Genomic DNA, 26,863 nt, shown 5'->3' with positions numbered 1-26,863 from the left:
TCAGTGTCCAATCCAAGTTTAGCATGCACAAAGCTTATTTTCAGAGTGCTGGGCCCCACCCCAGGGGGGTTGCTCATTAGCAGGTCTAGATGGGCTGAGGATCTGCATTTTAAACTGGTACCCAGGTGATGCTGACGCAGTGGAGCTGGGAGCAAACTTGGAGATGCGCTGCTCTAATGGATGCTGAGCACCACCGCAGGGCTGGGGGTCCCAAGCCCACCAGGTCAGAAATGGGTCCTGTCCCTCTGTGGGTGGACAGCCAGTGTCAGCAACTGTTACCACTGGCCACCCAGAGAGAGAAACCCATACCCACACCTGGGTTGCAGGACCCTTCTGTCTGGGTCCCTTGGTAAACCAGGCAGGCAGGGCCACAGCCGCCATCTGAGTCCTCTGTGCTGACAGGTCTGCTCCCCACGGACCTCAGATCCCTCCTCTTCCCACCCTGACTCCCCAGACTCAGTTTCCTTCTGGGGCTCACTCCAGCACCTTCTATAAAAACTGAGTCTAGAAGTCAGTGCAACACTTTGAGCTACTTCTAACACCCACTCAGGGATCCAATACACAAACAGCAGAGCAAAAAGATTCCAAACCTCTTTCCAGGGCCAGGACAGCCCGGACAGAAGCCCCCTGGTTGTCCTTTGGGCACCTCTCCGTGCCTGGTGAGGTTCACTTACACCCACACCAGAACGTCTAGCAGGACCTCCACCCGCCGGTCAGTCCTCAGCCTGAGTCTCACTCATGTAGAGTAAAGCAGAAGTTACAGTTACGGTGTTTCTAAGCCGGCCTGTACATTTCCCTGGGAATTCATGGGACAGTTCAGAGATGGGGACCCAGGACCAGAAGTGTCATTAATGTGCTGCTTGGCCACAGGCAGGTCACCCCGTTTACTCACTCCGACAAGAAGGGGCATGAGCAGGTGTCATGTGAGTTTCCTATTGGTTTTAAGGGCCAGAGACACAAATGCCCAGGACAAGTCACTGAGCTGCGGTAGAATCTGGCCCATCAGCCTGAAGCCCAGCCCCTCCACGAGCACTGGGCCCTGTCTGCACACGTGCTGGGGGTGGAGGCAGGAGTCCTGCTGGCACAGGAATTCAGTGAGCCACTGAGCCCAAAGACAACACCTCTGAGACCAAGCCAGGCTCCTCACAAACCCACCTTGAGGCCTCTTGACACATTCATGGCCAACAAACCAGGCGGCAAAAGCTTGCAAGTCAACAACCCTTTCGTTTCAGTGAGAGCTCACTCCCCAACACATACATCTGCTGGAAAAGGAACGTAAGACATGGCCCAGAGGGGTCTGGGCTCGGGCTCTGCAACACGAGGCCATGAGCGCAGGCGGGGAGCGCTGGGCCGGGACAGGAGGTGGAGGCGTGCAGGCACACAGCAGCAGGAAGGGTCCGCAGGTGGACGCAGGCCCATCCTTGTCCACGGGGTGTTCCCACCTCAGGACGCTCTGGAGCATCAGAACCAACAACCCCCATGGCTCTGGCTGCTCCCAGGTTCCCAAGTTGGCCAAATGGGACAAAACCTCTGGGTCGGGTCAAATTTGTCTCAATCTAGGATGAGGCTTTTTTATTTTTCAGTCAATTAATTTCACTAGCAGGGAAAAGAACCACATTGAAAATACCTTCTGAACAAAACATGGTTCTCCCCAAGGGAGGAGGCATGAATTATAAATTGGGAATTTGACAAATGAATGGTAGGCACACTGAAATTCTGTCTGTGATTAATCACTTTGAAAAGCAAGATTATCTTTTACAGTAAACATAAACTTTTTTTTTTTAGCAACACTGAGAAGGCCTGGAGCCAGGATACCAATATCAATAAAACCCAAGTGTTATGGAGCCGGTGTAAGTATCAGAAAAATAAAAATAAAACCCTCATCAAAATAATAATCAAGCCATTCACAAGCTGCCTGCCAATACTGCTCTTGTTCTTCCAATCCCAGCTGGAGGCCCGGCTCCCCCAACACTCCTTCCAGGATCAGGTGAGAATTAAGAAATAGTAAAAAGCAGAAACTTGCCTTCACATCTTCAACACACACACACACACACACACACACACACACACACACACACACACTCAGATTTTACTGTTTCCTAAAGGAAATGGCTGTTTAAGTCAATTACTCTGTAAATGTGATTTTCTAATTGTTTCTAAGCTGACTGCCTTTACATTCAAAGCATATTTTAAAAAATTAAGTCGTTTGCTTATTTCTCTGTTCCTTACACAGGCTCTGTGGTGCCTGGGTTTTATCCATATTGGTATCCTGGCTCCTGGCCTTCTCAAGGTTGCAGAAAAATGTCTTTTGTAGACTTGGGTAGGCCCCATCTGCCAATATGTAGCCCAATGTAGTTGGTTGAGAGTGGCTGGCTGTCTCCTGGGGGACATCTGTATATTATCCACATCAATATTCTGAACACCTAGCACACATTATACACCTGTTTTATTCATGGCTCCAGTCTCAGGGCTGTCCTACCTCTGAGCTGACATCACCACCACCTCCCCTCCTAGTCTGATGAAGGGCAGGCAGGAAGGGGAAGCAAAGGGAAGAAAGTACTGGAGATTCGAGGGGTACTTAGAGGACACCCCAGGTCCAGGGTTCGGAGCACTGCACGTGGGAGTCCAAAGACCAGGGTTAAACGTTCTCTCCAGCAACTCTAAGCAAAGTATTTACTCAGCTTCTCCCAGGCTGGGACAGGTGGACTGAGGGTGAGGCTCCAGCCCACAGGGGCGGGAAGGGGCATTCCCCCTCCTTTCCAGCCCTTGCTGACAAATATTTAAAAGAATCATCATCCCCTTTCATTTCTCAGAGAAGACACCGCATCCTCTTTCTGGCTGTCTCTAGAGGGCATCAGAACCCAGCACATGGGGGCTGCCTCCAGCATCCAAGCCATCTGCAACTGATACAGGACTTGGCCCTTTCACAGGTGCTGCCTCCAATCCATCTCCAAGGGGCTGCTTTATGCTACATCCGGTCTCTTCTCAATTCAATATCTGCATCAGCCTTCGGGGCTCTTCAAGGGTGGGAATTTATATTTAAGCGGCACTAGGCACTGAACAGATACTTGGAAAGAAAATGTTCCCTCTTTGAGTGTTTTGAAAACAGCTTTACAAAGATATAATTTATTTACCAAAAAAATTCACCCACTGTAAGTGCACAGTTCCATGAGCTTCAGTAAATGTATACAGCTGTCCGACCATCACCAGTATGCAGTTTCAGAACATTTCCACCACACCAAATTTCCTTACTCCTGATGGTCAATTTCCAATCCCACTCCAGCCCTCACGAATCTGCTTTCTGTCTCCATAGGTTAGCCTTTTCTAGAAATTACATATTAATGGAATCAAACAATGTGTAGCCTTTTGTGTCTGGCTTTTTTTCTTTTTTCACTTAGCCTAATGTTTCTGAGGTTCACCTGTGTTGTTACATTATTGCTCAACTGTAATCCATCGTGACACATTTTATTTATCCATTTGTCTCTTGATGGACATTTGGATTGTTTCCAGTGGATTTTTTTTTTTTTGAGGGGGATATCATGAATAATACTGCTATGAGCAATCACATCCAAGTCTTGTGTGGACATGTTTTCAATTCTCTGGGGTAGAGACTAGGGTAGAGCTTGGAACTGCTGAGTCACAAGTTTGAGTGTATATTTTTTGGAAGTCCCAAAGAAGTCTTACAGTACATCCATGTTGCAATCTAATCTTAGAGTTGCAAGAAGGTAGAATAAAGCACAAAGTCAAGTGCGTGGGGAGGAACATAAGCAGAGGTGCCTAAATGCATCCAAGAACTCCAGTTCTTGTAACCCACCACCTCCACCTCCTCTTATTCTTTTCACGGCAACAATCCTTGATGGCACCAAAGAATTTGAAATTTTAACTCCTTATTTATCTGATGCTATCACAAAATAAGGTTATTCAGATAAGGGAATTTTTCCACATAACATATATCCTCTTTCTTACTCAAGGGCTTAAAAATTAGCTATTTCATAGAAATCTTGTACACATGTATTCCAAAATCCACTTCCTTCCAGAATAGAAGAACCTTGATTTTCTCAATGTCTAACCTTAATGGTTAAGGTTATTGCTCTAGAAACACATGACATTACACAGAGTAATGTGCTCAAGGAAACCCTGGCCATCCGGATTCTTGCCTATGTCATCCAGTCTCTTTGTTCAGAGACCAACAGTCCTGCTGCCTGTTCTGATGTGATTTTGCCTGTATCCATCACCAGCCTGGAAATCAGATGGCAGCTCATTCTGAGTGAAAACTAAGAGCGCTACTCCAGGTAATATTCTTGGATTTCACATTTTGGACTTAACTCTGTGGTCTTGGCTACTCAGGAGATCTTCGGAGGCAGAACTCAGTTCCAGTTTGTAAAGCTAAGGGTGACTCATACAAAGGATCTCTGAACTGTGAACTTGTTCTCCATCGAAACAAAAGGCTACAAAACTTTCATCCCATTGAACCAAATGGAAGCACTTACTTAGGTTCCCGTTGGCTATGAGAGGTACAAGAAAAATAGTACTTCAAGGCAACAGTGTGGCAAGAAAATATTTAGGCAAAAAAAAAAAAAAAATCAAAATGCTTCAGGGATCTGTTTAAGAGAAAAAGAAAAAAAGGGATAAAGTAGTGGTTTCCAATCTTTGCTGCACATTAAAATTACCTGGGAATCTTTAGAGAAGCACTGATTTCTTAAAAGCATCATTAGATGCTTCTAATGGATAACAAAGTCGGGGAACCCCTGGGATCAAAGTTATCTTGGCTTATACCAAAAGCACACAGAAATGCAATGTTCGACTAACCCTCCTGTAACTCAACTTCCTATTTGAACAGGTCCCACAGCCTGTCTCAATTACAACCTCCACACCTGGGCGCCTAACAGCTTACATAATTCACCACCGCCTACCTCTCCAGCACTGTTTGTCAGACAGGTCCCAGGAAGCCCCAACTTGTCGCCTTTGCTGCTGCCGCCCTATCCTGAAATGCCTTTCGTCACTTTCTGCTTGCTGAGTGTTTCCAGAAGCCCTCCAAGGCCTCGCTCAGAAGACACCTCTCCTGGGAAGCCAGTCTGGTCTGATGGTCTTAATCAGCTGTCTGGCCCTTTCTCATGCCCCAGGGCGCATGCCCGTCCCTTCCCTGAGGCACTGCTGATCTTTATTTATCACCTTCCTTTCCTCTCTTCCTCCTTCTGACTCTTCCCATCTTTTCCTCTTTTTTTTTTTTTTTAAGGTTTGAGTGAAAGATTGGCTCTTTTTAAAGTTCATTTTGTGTAATTCTTTTTTTAAAATTTATTTTTATTGAAGTATAGTTGATGTACAATATAAGTTTCATGTATGAAACAGGGTGACTCACAATTTTTAAAGGTATAGCTGGCAGAGCCTCAGCCTGCCATGCAGGTGACCCAGGACCCTCTGGGGCTGGGTGTGGCTTTGCGGCCTCCACGGATTCACCAGGAGAAAGAGGTCTTTCTAAAGAATCTGCGTTCCCAGCGGGGAGGACAGGGTGCTTTTCAAGGATGGAATGAGGAGCTGCCCTCTCTCTGTAGCTGTATCAGATGATGGAATTTTAAGAATTTCAGACTGACCAAGAGTTAGTCTGAGAAAAGCAGGAAGGCTGTAAGGAAACCCTTGTGTGGTAACTTTATCCAGTTGGGGCAGATAAATCAGCAAGGACAACCTTTCCCACGACCTTCCTACCTCTTGCTTTCCTAAATGATTTCCCCAAATTCTCTTTAGAAGGAATTAACCCATTAATGGATGTCTCCTTTGATTTCAAGGAATTAGCTTAAAGCCAGGCAAGAGCTGTATTTAAAAGGGGGCCTGTGAAGAGACGTACGTGTGCAGAGGCACCAGCGGGCTAAGCGCTGGAGAGAGACTGCGCGTGCAGGAAGCACCAGCTTTCAGGCATCCTGTGGTGAGGCGCCTCCGGCTCCTTTAAAACCCTTTCCGCACAGCACATCGCTGCAGAAGGCAGAACCTCTACCAGTAGCGCAAATCCTATGAGCTGATCGATAGAAACAATTTTGTGAATCACGATTTCTTTGCAACAAAACAAACTGTTCATAGGCCTCCAAAGCTCTGATGTTCCAACACGTTTTAAAAGATGGGGTGTTTTTAGGTGTAAGGGCACAGGACCCTGAGGCAGACGAGAGTCCTGAAGTGATGATTTCATGGAGATGTGAGCACCTGAGACCCATTCCTGGTGCTTCTGGCAGAAGCAGCCCCCACCGCACCCCTGTCTGCTGCTCTGCTGGCCATGGTCAGACACGCAGCCCTTGACAGACGGGCCACATCGCAGTCCTGAGGGCGGAGACTGAGGAGGCGGCTGTCACTCAGGGCGCCCTGGCATCACTGTCACGTTCACTCCTTCTTTTCAACAGGAGAGGGCTCTTACCTCAGACACGGAGAACTCTAGAAGCACGGAGCTCACTCTGCAGCAGGAGAAAGGAAGCGCGTGCTGTTTGGAGCACTTACCCCTCGAGCTGCTCCTCTCCTAGGATCTGGCGCAGGTTCTTCAGGAAGGACAAGGACACCAAGGCGTGGGAGTGACGGATCTTCACGTAGCCCGTCACCACCTCAATGAGCCCCATGAAGTTCTCCAGTTCCGAAGCGATGTTGTCTATGGTCAGAGGGGGGTCATGTCACAGGGGGACACACCTGGCTTCTCACAAGCACGTGTGGAGAGCAATTCAGTGCGGGTCTTGCTTTGCTGGTGCCACTGAGATGCTCAGGCCTCACTGGACCCCCGCCCCGTGTCAAAAATGTATTGCCCTAAACTTAACATTCAAAGATCTCACCCCGGGAAAGGCCCCCAAGGCAGGGGAAGGAGAGTTTCTAGAAGGCTGGGTACTGCAGCTCCCAGGCTGATTAACAGAATGTAAAATCATAAATACCAGACTACCAATGAGCAAAGGCAGAAAATCTAGGGAACAGAATACACTCTGTCAACAGACAGCACTGCCTTCACAGCACAAGGGCATGACTAAAGGACAACAATTTCTCAGTCTCGTTAGGAACTGCCTTTGCTCCATCTCTAGTTCCTAAGATACAGGGGTCTTTATTTAAAGATTCCATCTTACTAAGACTGGAAGAAAGCACACCGAAATGTTAATGATGGTTATTGGCAGGTGATCTTTAAAAACTCCTTACTGTGCTTCTAAGTTTTCTATAATGTACACCTTTATGATTCTCAGAGGTAGAAAACAGTTGGGAAGATCGTGGCTACAGATGTGTAAAAACAACATGCTGTAGAAACAGTGTACTTCCTTGAACTTTGCAGCCCATCGTTTTTTCCGTATCAAATGAAAAACATAAACTTCGGTTCAACTTATGCCAGATTGATAACACAGATTCTTACGTACTGAATGTAGTTCCACTAATGGAATTTTACTGTGTCTGATTTGTGAAGGCTTATTTAATAAAAGGTTCTATTTTGCTTTCAATTGATAAACTTCAAAGAATAAGGCTACTGCCCTCTGGGGTAAGGCCCTATGTTCAAGGTACAGTTTAATGGTTTTCCAAGACAGATGAAGGAGAAATTTAAGTTGTAAAGACTAGAGGTTGCCTGCAGTTGATGTTTCAAGGAAAAGACTCTGAATTTTAAACGTAGGGCAGGAATCATGCCTTTTCATCAAGGCTGAGGAGTGTCCTTTCCAATGAGATGTCCAACCAATTTCTTGCACTGGCCATAAGCTGGAAGGCACATTTCATCACCACACATAAACATGTACCAACTCCTTCTTAAATTATACTTCTCCATGGATTTAATTCACGGATTAAATTTTTATCTTGAGGATACAGGAAGAAAAAAAGAAGGTTTGGGCATTTAAAGGGTATGTTCTAGGGAACAAGGAAATCCTTTTTAAAAATTAAGAAATCCAGGAAGAGCAAAAAGAACACAACGTCAGAATACCATGAAGGTAAGAAAATTCATAGCTGGGTGGAAACAAAGTTACCCCTGTTGTGGAGAGGTGTAAGGTGTGGTGAAAATCAAGAGAGACCAAAAAATTCAAAAGAACTAAGGAAAAAAACTTGTTTCTGCCATCTCTAAACCATAAGAATATAGCTCACTCGTACAAAAATAGTATTAAGGAAAAGCAAATGCACAGAAGTCATTTTCGCCCCTCAGAATGTAAAATAAAATTTCCTTCACAAAAGGATGTAGAAAAACAATCCTTTCAATTTGAAGGTCTTCTTGCTATGTTTATTCTAGTTTATAAAATTATTAGTACCTTCACCAAGTGACCCCAGTGGAGGTGAATTTAAGGCACCATTACTAGAAGCCCTTGTCAATTACAGACCAGAAGTGAAAATTTCACCAAATAAATCAACAGGAAGTGTTTCACACAAAGGCAGCAGCTAGGAATGTCATCTACTGCAAACAACAGGGATCCTACAGAGGGTGAGACCAGAAGCGTTCAATGCACGATGACATATATATTCCTGTATCTTTTCGGCTCTCAGAAGTAAATTTGGACTTAATACAATTTTAAAGTGATATCATTAAATTCTTCCACTTGCTCACTGTCTTCAATATATCCAAGTAACCAAAACTCTCTGGACTTAAAAGCTCTGTGGACTTGGCTCCAGCTGGAGACGGCTGAGTCACACCTCTGATCCATTGGTCTCTTCTGGAGTTTGCATGTGCTGGGACGTGCACTTCCTATGTAAGGTGTGACTTAAGAAAGACAAGGGATGACCCTCTGTAGAAATACACACTGTGCCAACGGCTGAAAAATGGACTGCCTTTCGATCTGCCTTTTTTATCACTGAGGGAAGCTCAAAGGAGGGGCACTGAGCACAAGGCTTACGCACCATGTTGTTTTTCTAGACCCATATTTTAGTTGTGAGTCACGGATGAGTAGGAAAAGCCTCAACAAAAGAAAACCAGGAGATCCAGCCATCTCTTCCGGGGAGACGGAATACTTACTGCCACGTCGGATATTAATGAGCAGATTGCCCTTGAAGATGGTGCATCCTTGGAGCATTTGAGCAGAAGTGACTGAATCAATGGTCTTTGTTTTCTTTTCTTCCTCACAGACTTTGGGGCAAGGGCCTTCGCAAGGGATGCAGTACATGCTGTTGAAGATAAAGAACCAACCAAAAACACAGAGAGCTGAGTCTGTCTCCTTGCATTCAAAAAAAAAAAATTGTAAAGATATGCTTCTATTCTAGGTGTTTTCACAGTACACATCACAAAAAACAACTGTTGGAAGTGTTCACGTTGTATTGCATCCCCAAACCTACCCAGGATAAGCCACTCAAATTGCAACCAAAAGGAGAAACTGCCTACCAAGGAAAATCGTGCAGCCTGTTTCCAGACAAAACACATGATACATCCTTGAGGCATGTGTGTATCATAGGCTGTGGCTAGTGAGCCAGCTGGTCCCACGTGGGAGAAACAGCCTTGCCAAAAGGAAGCACTGGGGGCTCCCCAAAAACGGAACTGTTCTCTGATGTCGTGGCCCCTGCCAGTGCACCCTGGAGGAGTCTCTGGGAGAGGGGACAGGGACAGTCAAGGGAGAACAGTATTTCTGCCATGAACAGGAATCTAACCCCCCCAGCCAGATGCCCAGCAAAACCCAGTGAGGAATTCCGAAAGGCATGTGGTATAGCACAGACCCATTATTTTCCTGCTAAAACACAACTGAAATAATTTCTTGACAATGTTTGGCAGAAACCTGTAAATTGATCCAAATGTTGTTTTCGCTGCATACTCAATAAAAACAAGGAACTTCCATTTCTTTGTAATGAGCTCCTATTTCAGATGCAATCTTGAACATGCCACAAACCACCAAGAGTCAGGGACCAGTGAGTGGGACTGGCGCTTTTCTGGCTTACCCATCCTTATTTAGGGAATAGTGGACAAAACGCTAATCCAGCTGCCGAACCACAGACCAAGGATCAGAAGGCTGGGTCGATTTCCAGACAAATAAATGATACAACATTCTGGGGTATGTGTGTAATAGGATGGTGAACTGAGAGAGAGTCACGCTATTCACATGAGTATTCTTGAATGATCTTTCAAATTTCATGAAGTGAAAAAATATTAAACGGTGTATAGCTCTTTGCATGAAAGCCCCTCCTCCTACTAAACTTTACTGTGTATCTAAGGCAAAGATGAAGGGCTTTGTTTAAAAGCTTATAGGTAAAGTTCCCTGCTGTTTTCCTATTTCACGTTGAGAGAACAGGAGGCAAGGTTTCCAGAGGAACTGGGCCAACCAGAGCAGTGGTGAGTTCTTTCTGCAACATCACACTCAACATTCTCATTTCTAGAATGGGTAGCAGCTTCCCTTAAGCACTTTTTGTTGGTCTTTGATTGCTTCTAATTTACCTACATAGCATATAATGCCCCACCACCCTTTAAAAAAACCTCTCTATTTTGAAACAATTATAGATGCACAGAAAGTTGCCAAGGTAGTGCAGAGAGGTTTTCTGTGCACCCTCCACCCGGTTCCCCCAGTGGTTCCAACTTACAGAATGACAATGTAATATCAAAACCAGGAAACAAACAGGGGTGCAACGTTCATGTCTAAGTCTGTGTCACTTATCACCTGTGTAATCACCACAACTAGAACTAGTCCACCCCCCCGAAGATCTCCCTTGTGCCACAGCACAGCCACCCTGTCCCCACGCCTTTGAACTCACGGCAGCCACTGACCCGTTCGCCATCTCTTTGAGGTTGTTGTTTTGAGAACGTTATATACGTGTCATCGTACAGTGTGTGACCTTGCGAGGCTGGCTTTTTTCACACAGCATATTGTCCATGAGAGCCCTCCGTGTTGTTGTGTGTTTTAACAGTTTCTTTTTATTGCTGGTTGATATTCCACACTGTGATGGATCAGGGTTTGCTCAGCCATTTAACTATCATGGCGTATCTGCTCTGTTTCCAGTTTCGGGCTGTTGCACATAAAGCTGCTATGAACAACTGTGTACATGTTTTTGTGTAACGTAAGTTTTCATTCTTCTGGGATAAATGCTCAGGAGTGTAACTTCTGGGTCACAAGTTAAGTGTATGTTTAGTGCCCCCTGACATTTTATTCAAATAGCAATTTCTGAACCAAACGCTTTTCTTAAAATGTCTAGGAATCACCTAGCACTTAAAAAATGTTTTTCTAAGGAAGTGCTCTGATTACATGTTTATAGTTTAAGCTTCCTCCAATCCATTCTGGTACAGAGAGGGTATAAATAGCATTAAAAAAATAAATATTTTTAAAGTAAGTGTCAAATAGGCCTTAAAGGCTGAGAGAGGGATTCATTAGCTCTTGATGGCATTTTATTTTAAAATGGAAAAGGCAGAACTGTAGCTTTGAACAGACTGTAAGCACGGGTGGGAAAAGTAACTGTCCAGTTCTTGGAAGAATGAACTATACGAGGAGAAACTGTCACAGTGCACAGCGCCCCCACTTTGCCCAGTCCTCTGGTAGCTGCGAACGCCTGAGTGCCTCCAGACATCATTAGAAACACACCTGCAGGACACGGAAGCTCTTACCCCCAGGTCCTGCACCAGCTGCCCCCTCTCAACCCCCTCCGCTGGGGAGGAGTTGTGGCTAAGCCTTACCCGGCTTCCGGGCACTGCCCCGGGCACTGGCAAAGCCTCTTTAAGTTCTCAGACTGCTAATAAAATGTGAGTAAGAAGTGGTAGTAGACTTATTTTGGGTGGACTATGTATACTTTATGGTTCATTGGCATCCTTGCCACGTTTACCATTTTAAAGTAATTTTTACTATTACAATGGTTATAAAAAAATGGCGACAGGCAAAAAGTTGTTCTACACCTAATATTTTGCAGTAATGTGCGTTTTACCTTTGATCTGAAGTTAAGCCTACGGAAGGAGCAACCTCTCCAAATATTACACCGGAAACAGACTCCCCTTTACTAAGACTTGCTTGATGCGTTTTGCAGAAACAGACTGCGGCAAATGGAGGGGAAGTTACACGTTATAGTCAAAGTTAATGTTTCCTTTTCCAATGGTATTTTATATTTGTAGAACAGTTTTATTTTGAAGAACCTAGAAATGGAAGGTTCCTCTGGTGCTAATGGTAAAGGAGGTGTTTGGCCCATTACAACAGAACTACTCTCTCCTAACAGTCCTCTGCTCTGCTCCACACAGGGGAACAGCAACCTCAAATCTCCAGTCTTCTTTTTGTTTCCAGGGATATAGGCCTATATTTTGTAACAATGCTGGCATTGCTTTTTCAAAAACTTAAAACCAATGACAAATTTACAGAAGTCCAGTTGGCATGCACAGGACGGATGCCATTTGCTGTAAGGAATTTTTTGCTTCCCAAGAGAAGTCCCAAAGTCCAGGAAGGAAAATGGAGGGAGGGTGAAGGGTGTGTGTGTGAGTGTGTGTGTGTGTGTGTGTGTGTGTGTGTGTGTGTGTGTGTGTGTGTATAGAAGGCGTTAATGGAAAATATAGGTTACTTTAAGCTACTGCTCGCTCTTAGTGGCTGTGAGTTCAACTGCAGGGCAGGAGCGTGTGCTAAGAGATGTCTGAGGCTTGCTGCTGCCTCAAGGCTGCCGGTGGGCCTTGCATGGTCTTTCCTCTTGTATTCCCAAAGCCTTCACCCGGCTAGCGCTGAGTAGCACTGAGGGTGGGAAAACTTCATCTCCAGTCCCTCCACTGTCCTGCTGCTGGGGTGGCAGCCGGGCAAGTGAATAGGGAGACAGTGATCCCCCATACCTGAGCCAGCAAGTCAGGTACTTAATTTCAAACGGTCAGGCAAGTACACTTCCAAACCAAACCAAACCAAAGTTAAAAAAAAAAAAAATCGCCAATCGCTCCTAGAGTCATCCCAAGTTTAGGTCAGAGTAGTTCTTTCCAGTAGACCCTCCTCTGTGAACCTCCGCAGGGCCCCCCACAGGTGGAGCCCCAGGCACAGCCGACCTTCGCGTCCCCCGGGGGGGTTGCGCTCCCGCCGGGCCCCCACTGACCTCTGAGTGCCGTTGCGGATGAAGCCCGAGGGGCACTCCTGCATGCACTCGCCGTCGTGGATCACGAAGCCCTCGGAGTCGCTGCTCTCGGCGCTGGGGATGTTGGCGCAGAAGTCGCGGTCCACGCAGCGCCAGCCCTCGAAGCGGTAGGTGTTGGGCGGGCAGCTGGGCACGCAGACGCCGGCGTAGTAGTAGTGGCGGCAGGCCACGCAGGCCGCGTCGTCGTCGGGCGCGCTGCAGCTGCCCAGGCACTCGGGGTGGCAGCACTCGTGGTTCTCCGTGCACGCCCGCTTCCCGCACGCGCTCGGGCACACTGTGGGCGACAAGCGGCGCGTGAGACCCATCAATGGCCAGCAGTGGAGGCGCATTCCTTTGCCACCAGAAGCTCCAGATCGCTCCACCCAGAGCAAACCAACCAACCCATCACCAGCCCACCAACCCACCAACCACACGTGCAACCCCCAAATGGAAACTTGCCGGGCGCTGGCTTTGAAATGACAGTATTGCATATTCACAATTGCATTAAGGCAGAGAGCAGATCCTCTGCATTTCGAGTCAGGCAAGCAGGGTTTACCATCCAGCCTCTCCTATTTCACTGTTTGCCCTTGGATGAGTCATTACTTTCTTTGACCTTTATCCTCTCTTTTCTCATCTGTAAAACAGGGTAATAACACCCATCTTGGACGGATGCCTGAGGCATGTGAGATACTGTGGATGCTCTATGAGAACAGTAGAGTCTATTATATCTTTAGAAGGCATTATATGCTCTGCTCAATCTGCATTTGGAATAGGTTCCCTACTGAAATATCTTGAAAAGCCTTAGTATGCACAAAGGCTCATTTATTTTTTAAAATGATTAACCCAGAATACAGTAAAGATGATATTCAGGTTGACATTCAGGTTGACAAAATTGCTTTAGAAAAGTTTGTGTCTGCCTGTATCATATCAAAGGTTCTTACTCCCAGTAAGTGATGATACTAACTTAGTCACACGTCCTAATATATCACTGAGAAGTCCTCATCTTCTCAAATATAGGAAGGTGGGTGGGTGGGTAGTATCTCGAGCCCAGAGGTCCACAGGATATCAAAACCCATCTCCTCTGAGCCCCTCCATGCTAAAGTTAAGTGAAAACAGAGTCTGAAAACCAGAGATGCACAATTCATGTCCCAAATAGATGAGCTGGCATTTATTTCCATGGCAATGCTGTAATGATCACACTCTATGGGGCTGTTAGCTTTACTAGCAGATAAAGTGTGAATCAACAAAATATGAAATCTGGTTTGCATTATCCACTTCCTCATTTTTCCTTGAGTTAGAAAACAACACAAAATTATTTAAATATGTATAATTGCCTCTGACATGCATTATTTAGTGAAGATTCTATTATTGCTTTTCCTTGTAGTTAAAAAAAAAGATTTAAAAAAATCAGAGATCATAGATAAGAAAAAAATATATATAGAATATCTAGTCTACCTGTTCACAATATCACTTTATCAAAACCTTCATGTAGACCCTTTCAGATCATTTCCTAAATGTGTGCATGCACATATAAATAGAGAAACCTATTTAAATAAAAGGATCAAGCCATTCTGAAAGCATCTTTTTGGCATAACATACTGTGAATTCCACCATCATTTAACAGCTGCATTGTACCCCAGAGTATAGTGTACGGTAAGTTACTATCGGTCTCCTGCTATTAGACATTTCATTTATTCCCAACATTTTATTATTACAATAAGCACTCAATCTTCATGAGAATTCTTAATTACTTCAGTAGAATCAATTTCCAGAGTTGACCATGCTGGGTCAAACTGTCCTCTGGAAACTTTGTACCAATTTACAGATCCACCAGCTGTGTCTAGGAGGACCTATTTTTACTGTAAACAGGTCCATTTAATAACAGGTATCAGAACTCGGACATTCAAATGAATATTGTCAACACTAAGGAAACAGACAAATTCTTGTGATATTGTCAAGCTTAAAATAATTCTGCAACTTTCTCCTTTGAACTCATCCTTTAGCTGAGACAATAGGTGGCCTTCCATTATTTGTTCTTAACTATCTTGGTAATGAACCTTGACTTTTAATTGGGCATTTTGTCACCCAGCTAGATAGTACATCTCCCAGCCTTCTAGCTTACAAGAGAAGCTAGAAGTCATGTAAGTTCTAGCCAGGGAAACATAAGCAGACTTTTTGGATGGAACTTCCCAGAAGAGTCCTTGAAACAGAGGGAGGCACACCCTTCCTCTCCCTGCTGGCTGGCATGCAGGCATACTGCGTGAATCTCAAGCAGCCGTCTTGGACCATGGGGTGGCCCAGTAAGAATGGTGGAGCAAGAAAAAAGGAACTTGGTCCTTCCTGACTGTGTAGCCAGGAGGCTAATCCCGGACTGCTTACCTTTAGACTTCTTTACATGAATAAGAAATCGTCTTGTATCTTGTTTAAGTACTTGCTGTTTGTTAAATGCAGCTGAACAAATCCCAACTGAGATACGCCTTCAGACACTTGTATAAGCAAAGACGAAGACTGTTCCTGTTGGTTTATGTCATTTTTGTTGATCAGAATTGCCTCTCAGTGATTTCTGGCTATTTACAAAAACTAGTATACCCCCCAAAATTACAAGGAGTAACTATGTCTAATCACATCACAAAAGTATGTTGTTGTAAGAGCTCCTAAAACACAGAAATACACAGATGGTCTACCAAGGGGATCATCTAGAAGCTGATAACACCAATTTGAATTTACAAGCCTGGCATATTTGCGGTAAATGTACACACACACTCTACTCTCACATCTCACACTTGATCTAATAACTGCACAGATTAAATGACTATTTAAGTTCAAATATATCCATTATGGAGGTAACTTCAAGGCTCAGGATCTAAAGAAACAATAACATTGTGAATCCTCAGTTCAGGGTTTTAAACTAAAAGCAAGAGGACGTAAGCCCACCTATCCTTCATTTAATGATCCATTTAGCAACTGTTTATTCAGTGTGTGCTGCACCTGTGTGCCAGACCCTGTTTTTAAGGAATGGACGATACGCCAGGTAAGCACAGGAGTGTGTGGTGGTGCATAGCATGCCCTGGGCACCTGGACGTCCAGGAAGGTTTCTCAGAGGTGTTGAGGCTGGAGCTGAAAGAGGAGGAGTTTACGAATAAAGACTAACACACAGAATCACATGTAAATGTGCATAAAAGCAATCGAGTCACTGCAGTGGGAGGACTGGGTGCTCATGAAGAAGGGGAGGGAGTGTCCAAGAACAAGTGATGGGGGGAGGCAGCTCAGAGAGTACTGACAAACCTTCGGAGGGGTTTAGACCGATTGGTAGAAGATGGGCATCATGGAAGATTTTAGGCAGGAAAGAAAGCAACATGGTCTGATCTTTATCTTAGAAAGGCCATCAGGAAGCAGCACTGAGAGTATGAGGACCAGAAGGGACAGAGCTAAAAGAAGAGGGCTCAGGCAAGAGGAGAGATATTATGTCGTCCCTACAAAGTTCATGTAGTAGAATAGATCCAAGGTCCCCATGGTTAAAATGAAACTAGCTGTAGAAGCCATGTTCACAGTCTCGCTCTCATCAGCACGAACCAACTGTATTAAGCACACATCTCATTCAGAGCACTGAAGTCCCCCAGGGGCTGCTCTCCAGCCATCGGCCACCACCATGCTTTGTGACCGGAGAAAGGAAAACTGATGAAGAATCTTACACTCATCACCAGAGACTAACTGGGACCAATATCTGCTTGCAAAACCTCCTTTTCCTTGCTCACAATTTAAATAAAATGTGATATAAAATGATGAGTAGCAGGTATCTATATCAAAAAGCTATTAATGTAATACTAAAAACTGAAAAGTGTTTAGAGGAATAGAAAAAAAACACCGTGCACTTGCTTGGTTGGAGTCAGTTATACCTAAATGTAAATGGTGGGCATTTTCAGTATAAGAAAGAATAAAATACCAAAGTATCTGTAGATACATTTTGCATTCCATTCCCCATTCCATTGGAAACAGCATCTCTGGGCAGTGGTCCATGGAGAACCCCCCTCCCCCAAAGGGGTACATTACATGGAATTGCATGGTCAGTCAGTCCTTGCCACAAGCAGCACGCAGGCTAGGGAATTAGGGTTTAGTTTCAGCGATGGAAGCAACTTCAGAAGGAATTTCAGTAAAGCTTAAATTAGGTAAAATCCTGTTCTTTACAGACAGGATGATTCCTCTTAAAGGGGTCACACATCTTTTATGTTACAGGATGCAACTGTGCACAAACATGTATCAGGTACTTTCAGGGAATAAAAAAGGGGTGTGATGGGGAGAAGGGGAGAAAGGTGACTGTTTGCTAGAGGACAAACTCCAGGGAAGAAAGCCAGTGCCTCCCTGGCTGCTGCACAATCTGTGAGGATTCTGGGAGGCAGGCAGGAGAACCCGCGGAAGTTCAGGATTAGAGAGTCCTGGAGCCAGCCCCAGAAGCCCGCTGTAAATTTTGCCTCATCTCAATGTATATAAATATTATTAGTGTTCAGGACTATTAAGGGATTTCATGAAAAGCCCCGGGCAGTGTGTTTTGCCAGCAGATGGATGGCTGCTCCACATGAATGCCAAAACTTAAAATTTAGTGCAGTTACCAAATTTCCAATTACAGAGCTATGGGAGAAAGGAAGGGAACTTCTTCCCTGATCTCCACGAATAAGCACACCCAGCAAGACGAAAGGCAATTTCTATCTTTAAAAATAAAAGGAAATTGGAAGGTGCTATAAACTAACAAATACACAGGGGAAAAGCAAATTGATTTTGCCCCTGAGATCTCTCTATTCATTGGAATTCTTACAATGACCAACAATAAAAACAAATGCCTATCTAAATTGTTGGAAAAGCAAACGTCAGGTCCCACATCCACCACTAAAGGGATTCATTCAGGGTCACAATCCCATAAAAATGAGGCACTGCATTTAAAAGCTCATTCTCTTCATTTTGGGGACAGGAAAAAAAGTCACATACATCGACCTTTAACTCCCTCCCTCCCTGGAGTCCTTATATTTATTAAGTTCTTTCTAGGGATTTTAAAAACATTTCTTTTTGTTCCTGCCAGTAAGTTAACAGTCTTTACCACAGAGAATCCATTTTTAAAAGCATATGTTGGAAGGGAAGACGGAGAACTCAACCTCTTCACATGGAACAAAAAATAGAAAAGGGGCCATTTAACCACACAACTTTAAAAAACGCAAACATTTTACTCCAAATAACTTTTAAAGGAGAGATAGAACCAGTTCTAAATGTCTAAATCAGGTCAAGCTTCTGAATCAAAATACAGACTAGTTTAGGGTCGTTTTAAGTATTTCTGGGTACCTTAAGGAACACCCCACTGTTTCATATAAAAAGAGGGGTTCCTTTCCTAAGAGACAGGCATCATTATGTATTAAGGGGAACTATTGCTCATGCCAGGAAAGTGTACTTCAACCTTCCAAACACATCAGGGAGATATCTGGTACATGGTCCAGAGAGATTTCGTGGTTTTCTTGGCTTGTCAAGAGAGTTGATTCAGACCCTATGGGGAGGAGATGGGGAGACCTCAGCTGGGTCAACTGAACTCCCAGCATCGTCTCCTCACCACCCCCTGCAGCCAGAAGTCCACCCAAAGCTGTCAGTATTCTCCTCCAGAGAGCACTGAGCCACAGCTGAGGGTAAGAAAGGCTCCTTTGATGGTTAAATACATCAGCCAGGCCCTAGGCTGGGTCCTGCAGGTGTGGCAGGTGAGACAGCCCAGCCCTTGAGAATGAGCAATGGGAACAGAGAGGGGCAAGCAAAAGGCCAGTGAGGAGAGCTTCCCAGGGGAAGGGACCGCCAGGCCCCAACCTGAAAGGCCAGCAGGGGGCTAGCAGGTGCATGGGGGTGATGGCAGGGCTGAGGGGGATGGAGAGCCAGAGAACCAGACTCGGAATGACTGCAGGACCCAGGCTTGGAGCCTGGAGAGGTGGGGGAGATTGGGAGGAAAGCTGGGGAGATGGAGATAGACGGCCACAAGAAGGGCCTTTATCCCATGCATAGAGTTTGCACTCTTTTTAAGAGGAAAGAGATGTCATTCAGGGATTGTAAGCAGGGAGCCACATGAGCAGAAGTGCATTTTAGAAGGATGACTCTGGCTGCTGAGCACAACAGAGAATGGAAGGACGATCCACGGGGCACGGTTGCTATCTCTGCGAGCAGTGACAGTGGCCCAGACCAAGGGGGCAGCAGCACAGACAGGGAAAAGCGGGCAGATTCTTGAAATATCTGGAGAATTTAGAAGAGTGCGTGGGAAATGTGGTGAATTACACCCACCCACCTCCCACCCCCGCAGGAGTAGAGAGAGACTGGTTCAGTTTGCCATGCACTGTTTTTGTGCACACATCCAAATGGAAAGCCCATCACACAGCTGCATGGGTGCAACCAGGGGTCTGAACTGGCAACGTCACGGGGTGTGGTCAGCAGACAGTGGTACTGTCATGGGGCGTGGTCAGGAGACAGTGGTAATGTCATGGGGCATAGTGGGCAGACAGATGGAGCTGAGACTGTAGGGAGGGAGGGACCTCTGAGGAGCACCAACAGGACCCAGGACAGAATCTAAAGGCTACCACCACCCACAGGGGCCCAGCAGCACCCACCAGAGTGCATGCTCCTGTTAGATATCCCTATTCTTAAAAACAAAAACAAAAACAAAAAACAAAGAACAACCACTCAGGTGGACTTCCATATATTCATCTGTGAATCCTGGGTCTCAAGTTTCTCCCTCTCCCCGCTGCCCTCCCTGACAGACACACAAAGCTCAAGTAATGGTAACAATGTATTTATGGAGTTCTTTTAAGCCTCACAAACATGATGCCAAGGGTATGAAGACCAGGTTGGGCCACACTGCGTTCTCTTTGGTCATCAAATCAACCAGGGTGAGACAGAAAGAGGGCCTTGCCTTTGGGCTCTGCTGCTTTTGGACCTCCACGCTGATCTTTTCGCTAAGAAGGTGGGTGAACCACGGACTTCTTGCCAGTTGGTTGGATGTTCCGGTTGGACAGAAAGGGTGTACCATCTCCACGATGGACTACAGAGGTGGTTAGGGCGTGGCTAGGAGAAGCCACCTTGGGCCAGAGGGCCTAAGGCCGGCTCTCACCTCATAAAATAATTTTCCATCTGTCCACCCTTTTGCTACCACCCACACCCCCAGCTAATCACTGCAAGCACAGACATCTATGAAAGGGGGCAGAGAGGTGAGAAGCATCAAGGGTTCCCAGGCTCAGGGAGAAGCTACATTTCCCCTCAGCTTATTAATCTGGAGTTCTCTAAGTAGGGGTTCTCTAACCTAGGATGGAAAAGCAGACTTACATGAAAATACTTAGACCCATGAAATACAATGAATGTAAACCTGGCGCAACTATATATGAGCTACACTCTCACGCATATCTATGTTTGTATGGATATATGTTTATAAATTGTGCATATACACAATTTTCTCAAAAGGAAGACAAGAAGAATCTCTCAAGTTTCTTGACATCTTGAGAAATGGCTATGGGAAAACTCCATAGAACCACTGCCTAGAAATCCCAGGTGGAGTTTCCAACAACTTCCAAATGAGCTTCTGCTGGAAAACTGCAGCTGTTATGCAGAACGTGCTACTTGTGCGAAAGAAAGTTCAAACTGTAACCATGGTGTCTTAAATGTTCACAAAAGAAAGTCGCATTTGCAACAATGTTTCTCTTCATGATGCCAGAAGAAACCATCTTCTGTGCTGGAGAAGACATTAGAAGCCGCCAGTCTAAAAGACAATTGGATGGTTAGAATTGGAAGATACTTCAGTTTCTCTGTTGGAAGCAAAAGGATTCAGTGTGCCCACGAGCAGCCGAGTTTGGGGAAGGCACCCAGAGGCAAGCAGGAAGGTCCCAGAGCAGAGCTCTCAGTGAGAGCAGGGTTAGTAAAACGGGGGCCACGGCTTCTGAGCTTGTTGATGTAATGAGCCTGAAAGCTCTCATTTTCTCCCAAGTCCAGAGCGGATGGAGGAGTCCCTCCTTGCAATATTGAAGGAATTTTCAAGACTCAGCTTTGAATCAGCTTCCTTCCTAACAGGAAGGGCCCTGGACAAAGCATCTTTGTGTCAGTAGTTGAACTTTCTGCAATGCTGGGGTTTGCAGAGAGGGCAGGAAGCTACATACTCTCACTTCTCATCCATTGCCTCCCAATACGCATCTTCTCCTGCCTTCCACTCCTGAGGGGACACAGGGTGGCAGGAACGCTTCAGAACATGCAGTAGCAGCCAGCCTCATGCAGGAACTCCTAGGGCCATTTGATTTGCTCCAGTTCCTAAGCAACGAGGACTCATGCAGTCACTACTGCCTTGCATCGAACCACTGAGTCTTGGAGTTAAAAGGCAGTTTACAGGTCAACCATCTCATGCCTTTTGGAGGCTCTCTCTATAAAAACCTCGGTCAGTCTTAAAGCAACGTTCAAGGGAGTTCATTACCTTAGAGAAAGTGCTACCCCAACTGCCAGACAGCATCAATCTTGACCAAGTTCCTCCTTGCCCCCAGTGGGAATGCGTTTTCCCACAGGGCGCTCTCCCCAGACCTCAATCAGGTGTTTGATACTCAGGGGAGGTGGATGCTTGCTCGCATAAGTCAGACTTTCAACCGCTCAGAATCAAAATTCCAAGACGGTGATCCTGGCCTCCTTCTGAAGGCCACACTCAGTCCCAGCGCATGCAACACACGTGGACACCACTGCTTCTTAGCACCTGTCTGCACACCTACTCTTCACACTGTAGAAGTAGTTTCGACGGTGTGCCGAGACCAGTAGCAGTCTTCTATGACCAAGGCAGCATCCTTGGGGTCCCTCTGTATGATCTTCAAAATAACTCTTATCCTCATACCGAGCTGGCTGACTCCAAGCTTCTAAGCACCTAAAACTCCTGGCTTCTTTTTCACAATAATGGTTGGCGTGTCTCCTACATGAATGCAATTTGAGTCTGAATAGACAACTCAATCTTATATCCATTATTTTTTAACTTCTTAATAATCATATGGGATCAGGTATCATTACTCTCATTTGTAGATGCCCAAATGGAGGCACAGAGATTCAATAATTGCCCAGGGCTATTAATGGTCCAAGTTAATAACTGTTCAGCTGTAAACCTGGGCTTCAAACCCAGATCTATCTACCTGGGTCACGGGTTCTTTACCCACTCTGCTCTGCGGTGGTGGCAGGTTTTAGCCAGTCTCTGCTGCCTACAAGGAAGGGGCTAGAGTGTTCTTCTCAAGCCACTTTTCTTTGTAAGCCTGCATCCAATAGGCAAAAATAAATCACCAGTCCCAGCACCCTTTCCTCTTTCCTGAGGTGAACCTCTTAGCCTGGAGAAAGGACAAAACTCTTGAAATACAATGCTCTGGAAAAGGGTCAAGCGTCCAGGAGATATTGAGGAGATAACGTGTATCCACTAAGCCTTCTTTATTTACTGAGTTACAGCAAATAGAACCGTCAAGGACATTCTTCCAGCCAGGCTGAGCCCTGTGGGGTTTCTCAGCAAGGGTCACTGCTTACCTGCAATAGTGAAGCAGCGGCTCCCGTCATGGGAAGTACTCAGAGTACATTCTGTGGGGCAAAGGCAAGTCTCTATGTAAGCGACTGTGCTATCAGGGGCCAGACCAGCCAGGCACGGGAAGACTCAGTGACCCCCAGAACTCTTTTCACCCAAACAAGTCTGACTCATGAGATGAGATAACCAGAGTCTGTTCTCTTCACCAATCCCTGTGTCTCAGCAATACTGCAAACTTGGTCAAGAAGGAGAAGGAAAAACAGCCTGTGCCTCCCCTGTGGTTGGGCATATAAACAAACATAATGGAGGCTCCCAGAAATAGCCAAGTTCCAAGCAGATCACTGTCTAGTACACAAGGTGAGCAAAGACGCTTGGAGGACATTTCACACAGGCTGTTGATTGCATCTGTGAAGATTTCATTCATGAGCAAAAGAAATAATTGCCCACAGACAATACCCACTGGATCACTTCAGCCCCCAGTAAGCAGTGCTGGGCAGACTACCGAGAAAAGAGAAGAAAAAAGGCAACCAAGAAACCAGAAGGAGGAAAGTTAATCATGGCACCATCGTTAAATGAGAATTTCAAGAGCTGGTTAGTAAGAATAAAGAAAGAACAGCCATCAATGCAAAGACACAACGCAGGCTTACAGTTAACACCACAAACTAAGTGAGGAGCAGAAGGTGGTTTGGGAATCTTTCTTTGGCTAAACGGCTGGTTTTGGTTACTGTGGGTGATGTGTTTTGTTTTTTCTTCCTTCACAAGTTTTATAATAGTTTTATTGAGATATAACTCATATGCAAGTCATCCATGCAAACTGTACAAATTGGTAGCTTTTAATATATTCACCAAGTCGTGCAAACATCACCCTGAAGAGAAACCGTGTACCTACTCCCCAACCCCTGTCCCCACCTCTCCAGCCCTAGGCAACCACTAATCTACTTTCTGTCTCTAAGATGTGCCTGCTCTGGGCCGTGCATATGAGTGGAATCATACGCTACGTGGCCCTCTGTGTCGGGCTCCTTCCACTTACATAACGTTTTCAAGGTTCATCCACGTTGTGGCACGTGCCAGTACTTTGTAACTTTTGACTTTCATGATACACAGGTGGTGAAACTGGCCCTGCAACCCCTTCTGTTCACGTGTAGTGATCAAAATCGCAGGCATGTCAGTTGGAAGTTGGTGGAAAGGCCCACTGGACTCCAGAATCTATTCACAGTCTAAATTGATTCTAAAGGAATAAAGACTTGCTAGCTGTCAACATGGTGTCAGTCTCTGATACTGGGACAAAAGAGGAAAAGCCATCTAGTCTGTGGAGGACAGGTCCCTGAGTCTGTGACCTTCCTACCTGCTCTGCCTGATGGAGGGTGAAATACACTAATGAGCTTACTCTCTGTAGAAAGGCCTGACAGATGAGGTTGATGGCTGTCTCACCGGAAGGTCTCCGGAGATGGGGGTGAGGGAAAAGGGAAGGAATAAAGCCAGACACTAAAAAGGAGGGATCTGACCTTCCACTCCTTTTATTTTTATAAAACGGAATATTCTCAGAAAATCAATCAACCATCCTAATGTACTTGAAAATCATCCCCAAATTCTTTCTTCTAAACTCATATTCAAAGCCTGCATACAAGTTTTGGATATACTGACAAGTTTTAATGGGAAGAAAATCAAGGAAAAATTGGGGCAGGGTGGGAGGAGGGGGCTCCAGGTATCCAGGTAAACCTACCCCTGCTTTGGGGAGCTGCGGCCAGGGCAGCCTGGGTCTGCCCCGCTGCACCGCAGCACTCAGAGTGTCTCTCACAAAGAGCGACACCACCACAGAATGGGTGTTTCTTGTGAAACTCTTCCCCCGTGCTGGGACTGCCAGCCCTGAGCACATAAGGACACCGATCACTTACAACTGCCTGTCAAAGATGCTTAAATGGACAGGGTGGAGAAAAATACTCTTTTCACACACTTAAAAATTACTCCAAGTTATTTTAAATTTGGAGCTGTTTGTATATTCCTTATAAGTTTATAAAACTCACACTGTCCCTTCATGACTAACTGAAGTGGAATTGAGAGTGTAGTCTATATTTATAACCCGTCTGCTTGTTCGTGCTCACAGCCCTATTGCCACTCTCTGGTACTGTACACAGAGTTATGTGAGGTATTGCGGGCTCCTAAACTTTGCTGATTTCCAAACAAGGCAGGCCTGTGTCCCGGAGGGACAAATTGGGGGCTGTTTCGGCCAAGTGGAGACCAAGCTCAGAGGGAGAGGCCTCCAGCTTTGTGGTTTTGGCTGCACCTCTGAAAGCCAGTGTGAGGGCCCCTTTCGGGGCAATTACACGCCTTATTCGTGTTGACCAGTATCATTGCTACTGATGGACTGTCTACCGCACGCACAGTTAGGAGCTCCATGCTATACAGCTGTGGCCACACACTTCCCTTCTGCCTATTTATTTTGGGAGAAATTGCTCGTCCAAAAGGTGCGATGCTTCAACGACCCATGCAAAAGCCCCTTTCCACACACATAAATATTTATGTCAACATAATTTAAATGAATCAATTGAAGGCAGCCAGCCACTTGCAGGGAAATTACTATTTAGAGACCAGCAAACAATGTTTTGCATAAAATTTTGTCAACAACAACAGAACTGCTTTCCAGGAGACAGTGATAAAAATACAGGGCAGCGATGGAGGGTGATTTTTACAGTACGCGTGGAATCTAGATTTGCACAGCACACCTGCACACGTATACGCACTGTGGTGCGGCCTCTTCACGGGCGTGGAACAGACTCCTCCAAAGCTACCTCCTTGGGAGGATACACCCCTGGCCAAGGACCTCCCAATTTTGCAAAGCCCCTTCGGAAACCTCTTTTGACAAAAATGCTTCTGGGTACTCCCATACAGTGCGTTCTTTGCTACAGCCTCAAGGGTGTGACCCATCTTCGTAAAAAGAGGGCCCCTAATTGCATTTTTCTTTTTTTCCTAATGTCAGAAGGGGAACTAGATATCTCATCTCAATTCTGTGGTTGCTAGTGAGACTGGGTCCTTGGGGTGGCCTGGATTCCCCCACCTTCCATTTCTCAGCCATTTGCAGTATCTCCTGAATGAACTGTCTCTTAATGTCTTTGGTCCAATTTTGGGGAGCTTAAGTTTTGATCATATATTTAAATTGATTTGAGCCCTTAAAGATGTATATGCTTTTTAAACATCACATTGTGCCTTGGAAATTTTTTTGAGACGAGAGAAAAATGCCTCCCTCCCCCAACTCTTTATGTAATTAAATCTACCCAAGGAGTGTGGATAGGAAGCACTGCAAATCACAACCTCTGAGTGATTTACTTCCCCCAGCATCTCTGGTCATTTCTCCTTTAATCCTGTTACTTCCTGATGGGCACACTTTTGGACTTGTAAACATATATTTCAGAGTATATGCTATGCTAGAACGCCACATTATTCTTTGCCGTTATCTGATCTGATTGCTGGCCCCATTTCCTGAAGTTAAATTATTTTTACTACTGTGGAGAAACCACAAAAGATCCACAAGACATTCCAAGTACAGTAAACTCTGTAACAGGGAGAGAAGGGGGAACAAGGTGCCCCAGATACCACACAAACCTTGTGAGAATCAGTTTTTGGGAAACTGGACCACGGGACACCTACACCCCCAAATTCATGGGACTTATATTTAATCTCTCATGATTCAAAAGCACCTCAGAAAAACACACAAGTGCAGAATGTTGGTATGTCCTTGCAAAGATTACTATTAAACAAAACAAAACTTGCCATTCCCACAGAATTCTGTTGGTTCACATTTTATTTTGTTTAGTTTTTATTTTTGTGTGTGGTGGTGGAGGTAGTGGTGGGGCAGCGTGTTTGGTATAAAATGTTCTGAACCTTGCCAGAATGCAATAAAAGTGCTAAAATCCTATCTTGGCAATCCAATCATCTTGGAAACGATCATTTCCTCAATTTCAACCAAGAAAGACCCAGATTCCATAATTCAGAAAGGTTGACCGAGGGATTCCAAAGTTTAAGACTCCCCCGACCCCCTTTTCAAAACCCTAATAGTTGAGTTTTTTGGGTTTTGGTTTTTTTTTTTTTTTTGTAAATAACAGGTAAAATTGGGTTCAACTGAAGTGCCAACACAGGCATCTCATGCGTAAAATGCTAGTTGAAAGGGTGTTTCAGTTGTAGACGCTCGAGAGGTGGGTTCACAGGTATCTTCTGCCTTTCCAATTAATTCAGAAACATCTGAGAGGCAATTTTTATTTGACCTCTGAACCATTAAACAACAAGTATCATTTTTCTTTCTTTCTTTCTTTCTTTCTTTCTTTCTTTCTTTCTTTCTTTCTTTCTTTCTTTCTTTCTTTCTTTCTTTCTTTC

At 45.2% G+C, this 26,863-nt stretch overlaps 1 protein-coding gene across 2 annotated transcripts in view; it reads right to left on the bottom strand.

Moving 5' to 3' along the window:
• IGF1R (insulin like growth factor 1 receptor) overlaps positions 1-26,863 on the bottom strand; it is a 280,712-nt gene that overhangs the window by 48,739 nt on the left and 205,110 nt on the right. For both annotated transcript variants that reach the window (XM_010962914.3, XM_074353927.1), the window contains exons 3-5: positions 12,943-13,255; positions 8,936-9,084; positions 6,481-6,625 (exon numbers count right to left, since the gene is read on the bottom strand). In XM_010962914.3, coding sequence (XP_010961216.3) covers positions 6,481-6,625; positions 8,936-9,084; positions 12,943-13,255 — 607 coding nt within the window. The remainder of the gene's footprint in view (positions 1-6,480; positions 6,626-8,935; positions 9,085-12,942; positions 13,256-26,863) is intronic.

The sequence above is a fragment of the Camelus bactrianus genome, chromosome 27 (genome assembly GCF_048773025.1).
Source record: "Camelus bactrianus isolate YW-2024 breed Bactrian camel chromosome 27, ASM4877302v1, whole genome shotgun sequence".
NCBI lineage: Eukaryota > Metazoa > Chordata > Mammalia > Artiodactyla > Camelidae > Camelus > Camelus bactrianus.
This window is presented reverse-complemented; position numbering and strand designations above follow the sequence as displayed.